General features: G+C 37.7%; 1 protein-coding gene across 1 annotated transcript; it reads left to right on the forward strand.

Annotated features, from left to right (window-relative positions):
• The first annotated feature begins 2,031 nt into the window (after nucleotides 1-2,031).
• On the forward strand, nucleotides 2,032-10,708 carry LOC129752525 (uncharacterized protein DDB_G0290685-like). The gene is made up of 3 exons (XM_055748297.1): nucleotides 2,032-2,039; nucleotides 2,096-2,364; nucleotides 9,729-10,708. Exons 1-3 carry the CDS (start codon nucleotides 2,032-2,034, stop codon nucleotides 10,706-10,708), a joined length of 1,257 nt encoding a protein of 418 aa, XP_055604272.1.
• The last annotated feature ends 1,153 nt before the right edge of the window (nucleotides 10,709-11,861 follow it).

Genomic DNA, 11,861 nt, shown 5'->3' on the forward strand with positions numbered 1-11,861 from the left:
TATTCGAATGTGAAACTAAACGCATCATTTATCTGAACGAAAGAACAACTTTCTGTATCGCACACTTAAACGAAGAAAGGAATTATGTGGATATGTTTAAAATAGTCAGAGCATGCAGGCAGTTTTTTTCAAATTCAACATAGACGGGGCTTTCACTTGTTTGTAACAGTGAATGATTTTGCATTCGTTTAGAAGTTAGAAACAACTCTTTTTTAATCTACCGAGCAGTACATGAAAATATTTCAGATGTTTTAATTCACCTTGAAAATTCATTAGCAAAAGATAGCGTAATTATCTTCATCCATTTAGGGACGCCCCGTAATGAATTCAAACGTTTAGCTGTTGATAGTTAAAAATTTAATCAATTCAGAAATATTATAATTAGTTTAAAACAAGCAAATACTGATTTTAGTAACGCACCTAGCATCACTGGTGAGGCCGCCTGCAAATCAAAATTTGAGGTTATGGCTGAGGCCAATTTTTCGTCAATACTATCGTCCGTATATACCCTTATAAGGGTATATACGGGCGATAGTATTGGCAAAAAATTGGCCTCAGCCATAACCTCAAACTTTGATAAGCTGACGGCCTCACCAGTGATGCTAGGTGCGTTACTAAAATCAGTATTTGTTTGTTTTAAACTAATTATAATATTTCTGAATTGATTAAATTTTTTAACAATCAACAACTAAACGTTTGAATTCATTACGGTGAGTCTCTAAATAAATTAAGATAAGCAATCTTTCGCTAATGAATTTTCAAGGTGAATTTAAAACATCTGAAATATATTTTCATGTACTGCTCGGTAAATTAAAAAGAGTTGTTCTTCTAAACGAATGCAAAATATACAAAAAAAAGTAAATTAATGAATGCCACGTCTATGTTGACTATGAAAATGATAGCCTGCACGCTCTGATTATTTTAAATATATCCACATAATTCGCTACATCGTTTGAGTGTGCGATACAGGCGGTTGTTATTCATTTCAGATAAATGTTGCGTTTAATTTCACATTCTAATAGAAATCTACGGGAAAGTTGCAAATTCTCAGTACTCATGAAAACGTTTTTCAATAAAAATGCAATTTGAAAAAATATAATCATTTTCCAAATATCAATGCACTTGGCAGCCCTGAACACCCATAAAAATCAAAACACGAGCATCTGTGTGTCGCTTTTCCACATGGCGAGTTTGTCGATATTAGTACCGCTAAATCGCGTTTATCGTGCGCCCTTCTCAAAAATTGATTCTGTTCTCCCATGGTTTGAGGTTAGGGCTGAGGCCTCCTTCTAAGGTGGTGTTCGTGTAAAACTGTCAATATATCCTAATTGAAACAATCGAAAATTTTCCAATGCAAATCTATTCTACGAAAATAAAACTATCGCTTCAAGTCGATTTTATATCAAATGTGTACTTTTTAGGAAACAAAAACCCTTTTTGCATCAGGAGCACATGTATGCTCAGTTTGCTAACTGGCGTCGAATTTAATAATCTGACCGCCACCGGAAACGAAAAACCAAAAATTTTATTTCTGGCTAGCGTTAGCATAATTAAGTGATGTTTTTTTCAGTGGAATAGTCGAAAAATGATGCCAACTCAGAATAGAAGTCTTATTTTTGGGAAAAACATCCCTCTTTTTTCGAAATACACAAGGGTGATTTTGGGCGGTGTATGGTGACTGGGCGGTGAATGGCTACTTGATGGTATAAGTAATAAAATAATGGAAAAATATTACAAATCTAAGGATTTAATTCAAAATCTATCTATCTAACTTCCTGACTTTTTCCCTGGTCACTGTTTGTCTCAATAGTTTAACCCATGTGTAGGAAGAAAAAAGCGAATATAATCTCCCCCCTTAATATAGATTACTCGAACTAGCGAGCACGCGAAGCGTAGTAATCGCATTGAATAATAAATAGTTTAATTAAATTTCCCCATTCTGTCTATTTTTTGCCCCCGTTCAACTGATTGTGACGTTCTCGTTCAACCTCACCTGCGGCCGAATTTGGTTCGTGGCCCCACCACAATGGCATGAATGGGTTCAACGGGGGAACCAATGACGGCTAATTGCACTACACATCCGGCGATTGTGTAGTGACAGCAGGAGTGACAATAATGGTACCCCCGGAAGCGAGCGCAACAGCAATGGCGGTAATTCCCAGAACGGTGACAAGGACGACGACGACGACGGCGAAAACAACACGGAACAAGAACAGGACACGGAGAAAATGGAGAAAGACCCACCCTACGAAGAACCACCGACAGAGACGACGGATGCGGGCGACGAATCTCGTGCGGTCGAGGGCGGCGATGCTGGAGATCTTGATGACGATGACGATGATGTTGATGATGGCGATGGTCTCGGTGAGGACTTAATTAAAAATTATTCACCTTGGGGCTGCAATAATGAGCGGTTTGGGATTGTGTATACTTGAAGGAAGCTTGGGTACTATTTGTAAACCAGTTCTGCCTGCATTTTTGCTGAAGGGGTTGAAAAAAATATAATTATAATCCATTACTCGATGGTTATTTTTTATGGCCAAGGAAATTGCATGAGTGAACAATAACTATGCAATGTCTAATCAGCGTAATATTTTATTTTCACGAACCAAATCAAGTGAATTCGAGCGAAAGGTCACAAACACGATTTATATTCACCGGTTTACCGATTTCGTTTTTAATATTTTAATCTTATTATTCTTATGCTATAGATTTTCAAATTGAATGAAAACAAGTTACTTCTTTGATTATTCGTCTCGTAGTCTTGGCTAAGTCGGAAAAGTGTCGACATTTTCCAGCAAATTTTTTGTCAACTGAATGAATCATGTCTAGGAATAGAAAAACTTTTAATAGGGTAACGGACTTATTTTGGACCGGGTGCATATTTTGGACCACCTTGCAACTATTTTTCAATAATTTAATCAAAATTAATCATAGAAAATTCGAACAAATATAGTTAAGGCTCCTTCCTATCACTTTAATCATAGCTCACGTTCCATTTAAATTAGAAAATTTTAAATAAAATTTTGATTTCTCGCAGTTGGATCGAATCAAGCCCATTTCAGGATCACGTGCCATTATTGGAGTTAACTTTCAATAGGTTTTCTGCATATCTGTGATGATTATAACAACTACAAACATGTACACAGCTATGATAAAACAATTAAAAACTAGTTTGCAAGCCAAAAAAAAAATTTTTTTTTTTGAAAAATAAAATTTGAAATTTAGGTATTTTTGTATTCAATGAACCCCTTAACCAAGATTTCAATCCTTGTTGGCTCAACTTGCTATAGAAGCTAGCCGCCTCAAACTTGAAACACTGGAGAACACAATACACAGTCAGGGCATGTCCTGCTTTACTCTGGCATACGCGGAGAACATGCTACTCGGTAACGAGGAGTTGGTTTCCTGTTAAGCCTGCAGGCCTACGCGGCCCTCATTAGATGGGAACCGATAAACGAAAGAATAATCGTTGCCAGATTTAGAACACGGGTTAGAAACCTTACATTGGTCCAGTGTTATGCGCCAACTGACGTTGCCGATTTGCATGAGATAGAGCAGTTTTAAAATCAGCTGAACATCGTAGTAGAGAAAATTCCGAAGGGTGACACTCAAATCCATTTGGGCGACATCAACGCAAATATTGGCTCCGACAATCGGGACTTTGAGCGCATCATGGGGCGCCATGGCCTAGAACAGATGAGCGAAAACGGAGAGCTGTTTGTAGAGTTTTGTGGCAACAACATCATGGTGATCGGTGGATCGCTCTTCCCTCATCGACCAGCACATAAGGTCACTTGGGTATCCCGAGATGCCCGATCCGAAAATCAAATTGACCACATCTGCATCAGCCGAAAATGGAGAAGGAGCCTCCTTGATGTCTGCAACAAACGAAGCGCAGAAATTGCATCTGACCATCACCTCGTCCTTGATGAGATATGACTGAGAGTCGCGCGTGCCCAGCGGCGAGAGGAGAAAGTGGGATGTCGATACGACGTCCGCCAGTTGGATAATCCAGAGGTGAAAAGGGCATAAGTTGAAAAGCTTGAATCGCCGACAGACGGAACAGTCGAAGAACAGTGGTGTAGGATCTATAATGCCTTTATCACGACAAGCCATAGTACTCTCGGTAAAGTTGGTGGAAGAAAAAGTGAAAGGATGTCGGATGAATCTTGGAGGATGGTCGATGATCGGAGAAAGCTTGTAGACGAGACAAGAGAGCATGGACAAACTCCATAGCCGAAGAGGGAGAAAGAGCCGCCGCCAATGGATATATCCGATTACTTTATGACATTTCTCGCCGCCTCAGTGGGCAAGGACTAATGCAAGAATGCCGCTGAAAGACCGAGCAGGTCAGCTGCAGACAGATCGAACAGATCAGCTCAAACGATGGACTGAGCATTTCGAACAAATCTTCCGAGTAACGAATAGCGATGGCCAGCAGAACTCGCAACTCGAAGCGTCAACAGTAAGTCGCATTAATGGCGTTAACTCGGAAGCGCCCCCGCTGGCTGAAATAAAAACGGCAATCAAAGACATGAAATCTAACAAAGCACCTGGTAATACCAGGGGATGCAATCGATACCAGGCTGGTATCGATTGCATCCCTGCCGGAATGCTCAAAGTCGACCTTGCCTTGTCAGCACAAATGTTGCACCGTCTTTTCGCTGACATTTGGGATACTGCAACATTCACGGCCGACTGGATGCAGGGTATGCTCGTAAAGGTCCCGAAGAAATGAGACCTGACAGAGTGCAATAACTGGCCGGCATAACGTTGATCTGTACACCTCTCAAAGAACTCTGCAAAGTGATCCTGAGCAGGACCCAGGAGAAAATCGACGCTACACTTCGACGGCAACAAACTGGATTCCGATCCGGACGATCATGTGTGGACCACATCACAACGCTACGAATCATACTGGAACAAATCAACTAATTCCAGGACTCTCTTCTGGTGGTATTCGTTGATTTCGAAAAAGCATTTGACCGACTTAACCACAAAAATATCTGGGTGGCTCTATGGCGAAGAAGAGTCCCAGAGAAACTAGTCCATCTCATCGAGGCACAATACGAGGCATTTTCGTGCAAGGTCTTGCACGACAGAGTCTTGTCCGATCCAATCCCGGTAACTGCTCGAGTGAGGCATGTATCTTATCACCGCTACTTTTTCTAAGAGTGGTGGATGAGATTCTGACTGGATCGATCGACTGTGCACCGATCCGAGGATTTCCGTGGAATCCTTCAACAACGGAGCCACTGAACGACCTTGCCCTACCTGGAAGACGATATTGTTTTGCTTACAAAAAGAATGCAAGATATGCAGAGCAAGCTCGAAGACCTCATTGAAAACTCCAAGGCAGCAGGTCTCAAAGTCAATGTCGAGAAGACCAAGTCGATGGATATCAATTCAGGAAATCCCTCTAATTTCATAGTAGCTGGGTAACAGGTTGATTAAGTATAGTGCTTTCAAGATAGATTGGTAGCCAGATAACGCCTGATGGTGGTATCAAGAAAGACATCGAAACCCGGATTAGAAAAGCCCGATTTGCATTTGCGAGTCTCCAGAACATCTGGCGCTCACGTCAAATATCTCTATGAACGAAAATTCGAATCTTTAACTCAAACGTCAAATCCGTATTGCTGTACGGTTGCGAAACATGGTGCACGTAAGCGGTAACGACGCGAAATTTACAAGTATTTGTAAACCGCTGCCTGCGGAATATCATATCGCTTGGTGACCTGGCAACTGGATCTCAAATGATGAATTGCATCGCCGGTGTCATTAGAAATCGGTGTCCTAGAAATCGAGATTCCGGACGTCAGGGGAGTTGGTTTGGGAACACACTTAACACTTACACACTTAATCTTTTCTCCTGTGGTCGGAACAATATTGTCCTGTATTTTCAACAGCTGAGATTACAGGACAAATCTCGGGACAGAAAAAGTGCTCAGGAAACATCTTTCAAATTGGTCTGTAGCATCGAATTCGTGTTTTCCTGTGATTTGCAGGAATGTCAAGTGTCATTTTGAGCTCTTTTCCTGTGATTCAGTGGAACTTGATCCCGAGCGGAATAATTGCAATCTTAGTGTGAATCACATCTAGTTTCGGTGATAAGGCGTTTAAAAATTTAAAATAAATCAGTTTTGAGTGTAATAATCAATGATAACTGATGAACTCACTAACATACATGAAACACAACCCATTCAACAAAATTGAATTGCAAGCTTCATTATGGTTAAAAATTTCTTTGAAATAACGTAAAAATTACCTTTTTTCACCGAACGGTTTACAGTTTTCCCAAAAAGTAGGAGATATAAGGGCATTAACGAAAGCTCACATTCCAAAAAAAATAATAATGCAAAAAACTTATGTAGCTCATAGCGCATCTAAGTATCTCTAGACAAAAAAGTAATCTCCTCCAAAATATATAAAAATAACTAACTTTTTCCAAAGTGATGAAAATATTAATATTTTTTAGCACAAGAAATATATTCAAGTTTCAGGATAGATGTAATATGACGATCCTTATAAACACACTGAGCATGATTAACACATACTTCCTTAAGTTTTACTTTCTTGCAAGTTACAAGTTTTCCTTTAGTTAATGTCAAAATTCGTTTTTGCTTAAACTTGTGGAGTAGGGGCAAAAAGAGCACCATTGATTTTGGCAGATTGAGCACCCTCTGCCGTAGAATCCTACAGCTTAATAAATTCGACAGGCTGATAGTTTTGTTTGTTTATTTTATCAGTGATTATTTTTAGTGATGATGCATACAAACAAGAGTAATAACGAGTGATCATAAGCGACCTTGACCACAATACGGCGAATCGCATTACACTTTAATCAATGCAACACAAAAATAACGTTTAAAGCACAATGTGTTTATAAAATGTTTGTGATACATTCCACGCGCTTGTACCGCTCAACAGTGATTTTTATTCGTTCGCGTATCAAAAAATTTCAAACTTGTCTATAATTTTGATAATTCAAATCACACAAAACCAACGGGAAAAAGAGAAAAAAAAATGTTTAACATATTTTTTATAAATTTGAAAATCAATTTTATTGTTGAAATAAGTGGTGATTTTGACAACTTTTCTAAAATAATTTATTAAAATATATGGATAATTTTTTTAAAACGTTTCGAAGCCAAAAAACACTGCTTCATTTTGCAGAAAAAAGAATTTGTTTATATCCAATGTGGTTGTGTTGAAAAGCGAACAAAAACATTTGCAAATGAGTGAATTCACGTCACAGAAAAGGTACTTTTCAATTTTATGAGAAAACTTTGACATTTTCTGACATGAAAAACGAGATCTTCTTTGAAAATGATTGGACAGTTCTAAAACACTAAATTATATAAAAATTGGTTGCAATCTAGCTGAGCAACAACAGCGTGAATGAGTGAATTCACGTCACAAAATTTAATGTTTTGTAAAATTTCATTAGGGGAATATGCACTAAAAGCTGTTTTGACCCTACAGATGGTCGGAATTTTGCAAATCGAGCATAGTTTAGTTGATATTTTAAAAAATTCGTTATTTTCAAATAAAAATACAAAAAAATTGGAAAAAAATGTTTTTTTGGTAAATCTTAAAATGAAGACTGAAAGAAACAGTAGTAATTTTAACGTATGATCCCTCTATATGTTGTTATTCAAGTGCCATTCAAAATAAGAAAAAAAGTAGGTAAAAATACTGAAAATTTAGCATTTTAAAAGTCAGAACAACAAAATATCGTTTTTTAAAAAGCTCATATAATTTGAACGCTCTGAAGAATAACTTGATATTTCGTGACTTGAATTTGGTTAAATATCCTGTTCTGTATAAACCGAGTGAATTCACGTCACAACTTCAAATAAGCATAACTTCGTTCGTTGTTGTTCAATCGAAAAGTTGAGTGCATCAAATTGTGGGTTATTGTTTTTTCTACAACTTATTTGAAGACACCGATATTCTATTTCCACAGAGAGAACAGCAAATCAAAGTTGTATGTACTGAAGTCCAAAATGGTCAATTCTAGCGTGAATTCACGTCACAAAAGTAATCGATTATAACAAAAACCATTTAAATTTGGTAATGACCAAATTATATTCATTTTAAAGGAAATTCAATTTGCGACCGTTTGCTACATTTTTTTTCATTTTCAAATAAATTGGTTGACAGTTCAGCAAAGTCCGGAAAAGCGATTTCACGTCACGGTGGAATGTGTCTTGTGTGTGTGAATATATGCAAGGATAATATAATTTATGAATATAAGTATAGTTTAAGTGCCTTTAGACAAGCTGGTATTTAAATGAAGCGCCAGAGCTCATTCTGCCCAAGTGTGTTCTCAACATGCTCCTCATAGTGGCTGATTTTCATTTGTTTTCACACGTTTATAATACGCATATTTTTAGATTTCAAGCCAGACACGAAATGAACTTCTCTAGTGTCTGAAAACGATCTTGTGATGAAACTCACATATTAAAAGTGTTTGTATGGTTAAATAAGCACTTTCCTTAAGATGCCTATTATGCTCTTATCTCCCCTATATGCAGTACCGTTCATAATTGTATAGAAATTGGAAGCACGAACACTGTCACTTCGACTTTGAACTTCCATAACTTTTTACTCTGATGATATTTTTTGATCAAATTTTCTCTGTTAGATAGATCAATTATCATACTTTTTTATCACAAAATTTGAGCTATCTGGAGTTTGTGTGGCCTGAGATACAGTAGTTCTACGAAAATCGGACTTTTTGGACTTTTACCATTCAAACTGCAATATCTCAAAACCTGCGCTGTATTTTTTATTGAAATTTTGCAGAGTGGTTGTTGAAATATAAAGCTACCATGTCTGAAGTTTTTGAAAAGTTCTATCGATTGGATCAAAAGTTGCTTGAGTTACAACTTTTCAGGCATGAACCTAGAAATGCGATTTCTATAGAATTTTGGACGATTGTTTCCATAGGAAAATCCTATTTTATGTTTAACCACCAGTACATCTATTTAAACCAAAAAACCAAAACAGTATCACTTTTGCCAGACATTATGTGACTGATTTGTGGATGGAAAGGATATTGTTCTCAGGAATCGTCCAAAATTCTATAGAAATCGCATTTTTAGGTTCATGCCTGAAATATTGTACCTCGCGTAACTTTTGATCCCATCGATAGAACTTTCCTAAAACTTAAAACATGCTAGTTTTATATTCCAACAATCACTCTGAAAAATTTCAATAAAAAATGTAGCGTAGTTTCTGAGATATTGCAGTTTGAATGGTTAAAGTCTAAAAAGTCCAGAAAGCTCAAATTTTGTGATATAATAGTGTAAAAGTTGATCTCTCTAACGCAGAAAATTTGATCAAAAAATATCATCAAAGTAAAAAGTTATGGAAGTTCAAAGTCGAAGTGACAGTGTGCGTGCCTCCAATTTCTATACAATTATGAACGGTACTGTACGTTTTTAACGATTTTTTTAGTTTTTAATTTTCAATTTTTAATCTTTGTTTTGTATAAGTGTTTTTAAATTATGTTTTTTGTTTTTTCAATAACTTTAAATAACAGGTTTTATTTCCTATAGACGGAAGGAAATGTATGAAAAATAACTGGATGCAAATCAATTCCAAGTTAAGATCTTCAAACAAAAAGCTGACACCTGTTCTTCACAACCAAAATTAAATAAAACTATCTCTCATCGCTGACCTTCCATTTTTCCTTCCTTCCGATTATCAACTTTCAGATCTCGCCACTCTTTCCGACGAGGAGCAGCAGCAACCGGGGGAGGACGATACCCGGAAATCATCGTCAGCAGCGTTAGCCTCGAGCGCCAATAGTGGAAGTCCTGGGGGTGGAGGTGGTGGTCGAGAGTCCAGACGTCGGTCCCGGCACGAACAGTTTACCATGAAGCTGGCCTCGTCCGAGCTGAGCGTCATCGAGGAGCGGACTGATGAGGACAACAGCAGCACCACGCTGAAAAACATGGCCCAAGGAAATCCAAACGATAACAGTCGGCTTCTCGAGAAATTGGGAAGATCCACCGATGAAAGTGTGCTGAGCTTGGACGACGATGATGCTGCTGCTGTTGCTAAACGGAGTGAAAATTACGAACAGGCTGTTGATAGCCAGCATCAAGATTCAACGGGAAGTCAGAGGAACAGCAGCAGTTCTGGTAGGGTTGAAAGTGGAAAGGATAAGAAGTTACGAGTTGATAATGAAGTGAACAAGAGCCAACGGAGCCTGAAAGGATTCGAAGATTTGGAAAAGCTGCTGGAGAAGATACCTTCGGCCACAAAACTTAGTTCCTTGTCGAGATATCGGTCTTTCGAGTTTCCGAAAAATGATGAGGATGAAGACGAGGAAGAGGAGGACGACGAAGACAACATGGAGGAGTTCCGACGAATGGTGCGATCCGCTGGCAGGGGAATGACAGGTGACATGGATGATGACGAACTGGAACAGGACGAGGATGGAAGGGAAGGTGAAGGTGAAGTAAATCAGCCAGATGACGATGCCGATGCCGATAAAGACGAGGATGAGATCGATTTGGACCAAGCCATTGACAATGTACTGACTGAAGCTTTATCCCCCAAGAAATCTGTGAAGCCTGCAAAGGTAGACAATCAGGGGGAACAGCAACATTCCGGTAGTTTGAGCACCAGTGCACTTTTTGGGGTAATGAAAGCAAAGCTGAAAATGACCAGAAGGAGCAGGAGTAAATAATAGGCTTAATGTCTTTACAGGAATCGTATATGTAGGTAGATAGTCGTTGTTGTGTTTCAGAAATCGTTGGATATATGTTAGTGTGTATTTTAAGTCTAGTTAAAGGATGCAATCGTCGATATTTATTAAAGAACAATTTTCTCGTGCTTTTTGGAGTTTGAATTTCTTTGATGACAACCACGAAAGTTTCTGGATATATGTATGTACACAGAAAAAAATCTGAATCCTTAACAACACTGAAATTGAAAAGCCTTTAATATTACATGACATCGAACGCGATTTATTGATGTAAATTTATGGATTGAAAAAAGTTGAATCCATAATAGCACTGAATTCTAATGACATGAATATTACCTGACACGGAACGCGATTATTTTATGTAAATTTCCATCACATATGATGTAAATAAAAAGAAGCATCACATATGACGGAATTTTCAGTGCGAATTAAATATTACACGTCTTAAATATTTACATGTCTTTCGAATTTTACACGTCTGTTGAAATTCATAGACGTGTAATATTCAACTCGCTCTGAAAATTTCTTCATATGTGATGCTTTTTTTTCGTTACATCATATATGCTGTAATTTTTCAAATGGAGCCACGGAGTTTATTTAATATTACATTACACTGAACGCGATAATGTCATGTAAAAATAAAAACTGTCAAAAACAGGAACACAAATGTAAACAGAGTGTTTAGTCAAGTCTTGATCCTAAGTATTTTGTTAAAGCAGTTAGCTTCTCAGTCCATCGATATCGTTGGTTCCGTATATCTCCGAAAAGAAGCGGCAGCGGAAGTGGTTCTGGAAGCGGCCCAACACTACTCTGCATGCTTAGATCCGGTACTTCGAAAGAAATTGAAAGGTGGTGAAAGTGCCTTTTAAAATTAATGAATCATTAAAATTTGTTTGTAGAGTAATAAAGTAAATGAAATTTATTATTAAAAGATTGTTTCTTATAAAAAGATGAAAAAACTCCATTGAATTTGGTCAACAAAAAAGTAAACAAAACGAATTCCAATAGGATTTTTTCCTGAATTCAGTAGCTTTAAAATTTACATCACTTTCATATTACACGCTGCATAATATTACAGACGTGTAATATATAACTGGCACTGAAAGTTCCGTCATATATGATGCTTCTTTTTATT

The sequence above is a fragment of the Uranotaenia lowii genome, chromosome 3 (assembly GCF_029784155.1).
Source record: "Uranotaenia lowii strain MFRU-FL chromosome 3, ASM2978415v1, whole genome shotgun sequence".
NCBI lineage: Eukaryota > Metazoa > Arthropoda > Insecta > Diptera > Culicidae > Uranotaenia > Uranotaenia lowii.